At 40.4% G+C, this 1,599-nt stretch overlaps 1 protein-coding gene across 1 annotated transcript; it reads right to left on the reverse strand.

Moving 5' to 3' along the window:
* Window positions 1-118: 118 nt before the first annotated feature.
* Window positions 119-1,551, reverse strand: LOC107466566 (probable F-box protein At4g22030). The gene has a single exon (XM_016085561.3). The coding sequence runs from the start codon at window positions 1,541-1,543 to the stop codon at window positions 272-274; it is 1,272 nt and encodes a 423-aa protein (XP_015941047.1). The 5' UTR covers window positions 1,544-1,551; the 3' UTR covers window positions 119-271.
* Between the last annotated feature and the right edge of the window lie 48 nt (window positions 1,552-1,599).

The raw sequence follows: 1,599 nt of genomic DNA on the forward strand, positions 1-1,599 counted from the left end.
CACAATTAATTAATATAAAATATAATTTAAAAATATTTGTTGATTTATTGTTGATTAGATTTTTGTTAATTACCTATCGTAATTGACTATGAAATCAAATAGCCTAGGGGACCAAATGTAAGTTGCGAAAAAGAATACGAATATTGATCTAAGACTGCTTTGTTTACAAAATTTAAAGCAAAAATCTAAAATGGACACACAGAATGAATGAACGAACATATATGTACATTTATAATTCTAATTAAGAAATATAGATATAGTTAATAAATGATTAGAACATCTTGCTTGCAAATTCATCAATGGAAATCCCTTCGACTCGACAAGAAGCTGATTTAGAAGCGAGTTCTCTGAGCTGAGACACACTTCTTCCCAATTGCAAAGCCACCTTCAATTCAAACACTTGTCCATTCTCTCTCTTGTCAAAATCATTCTCTTCAAGGGTGGCTTCAACTGTTTCTTCTAATTGCTTGAAGAACCCACCGCAGTTTCTGTACATCTCAAACACCATCCCTACCTGCCCGCCATGCTCAAAAGCGTTGACTACAGCTGCCATTGACCCAGCCATGGCAGAAACCACACCTGCACCGTTATTCCCCGCCACAAACACAGATCCCACAGCTGCAATGGCAGTGAGCAAGGGGCCTGCAATGGCCAGAATCTTGTTTGCTTTCAGTGCCTTGTTTCCAAGCCTCTCATAATCTTCAACATCTTTTCTCTTCACAACTTCAATAACCTCCCTAAGTTCCATTTCTAGTTCTTCACTCCACCCGTTCATATTCATCAGAGCCTTTCCTTCTTGATGATCACTTTTGGTCTTGTTGTTCCTTCTTGGCCACCAAACAGCAGGTTCGAATTTTGCAGGAAACTTTTCAAGCATAGCCCCGCCCAACAATGGAAGCGGATAAGCTTTCTCAATGGCCAAAACCTTTGCTATTGAGGACTTGACATCTTCTTCGGTTGGAACTCCAAGAGCGAGTGTGGTTTCGATTTGAGTCTGAAGCTGCTTAAAAGACCTAGTTGCTTTGCGTTGTTCTTCAGCGAGTTGCGAGGGCTGGATCTTGTTCATCACAAGAAGCATTCCAGTTGCTGCAGAAAACAATAGGGTGGAAGATAGGTTGAGTGCTGAAATGGATGATGCCCCGCCGCCGCCGTGACTGTCAGCAACAGCAACCATTGTTGCTGCAGCAAGTGTAATCATGTTGATGCTGTTGAGAAGGAGCTTGTTCCAATTATCACGTTGTTCCCCAACGTTTTTGTGAATCTCAGCTCTCTCAGCTACGGCCTCCAAGATTGATAAGAGCTCAAGGGTCTTAATGTTATGATTATGCTGTAACATTTTTGAGTGTGTGGTGCTCATCACATAATCTTGAACGAGATCTCTTGAAGAAGGTATCTTTGGCACCGAGAGATTATTATTATTGAAAGGTCTGCTATTTAGCTTTGGAATACGGATTGCTGCATTTATTAGTCTCTTTGAGGAGATGGAACGAGAAGAAAGCAGAGTTGAGGGGTGTATGGAAATGGTGGAAATGAAAGCCATCATTGAAGGAGAGGTTATTAGACCAAAGAAGCTAATACTATTAATCTATTTATATTGAA

The sequence above is a fragment of the Arachis duranensis genome, chromosome 1 (genome assembly GCF_000817695.3).
Source record: "Arachis duranensis cultivar V14167 chromosome 1, aradu.V14167.gnm2.J7QH, whole genome shotgun sequence".
NCBI lineage: Eukaryota > Viridiplantae > Streptophyta > Magnoliopsida > Fabales > Fabaceae > Arachis > Arachis duranensis.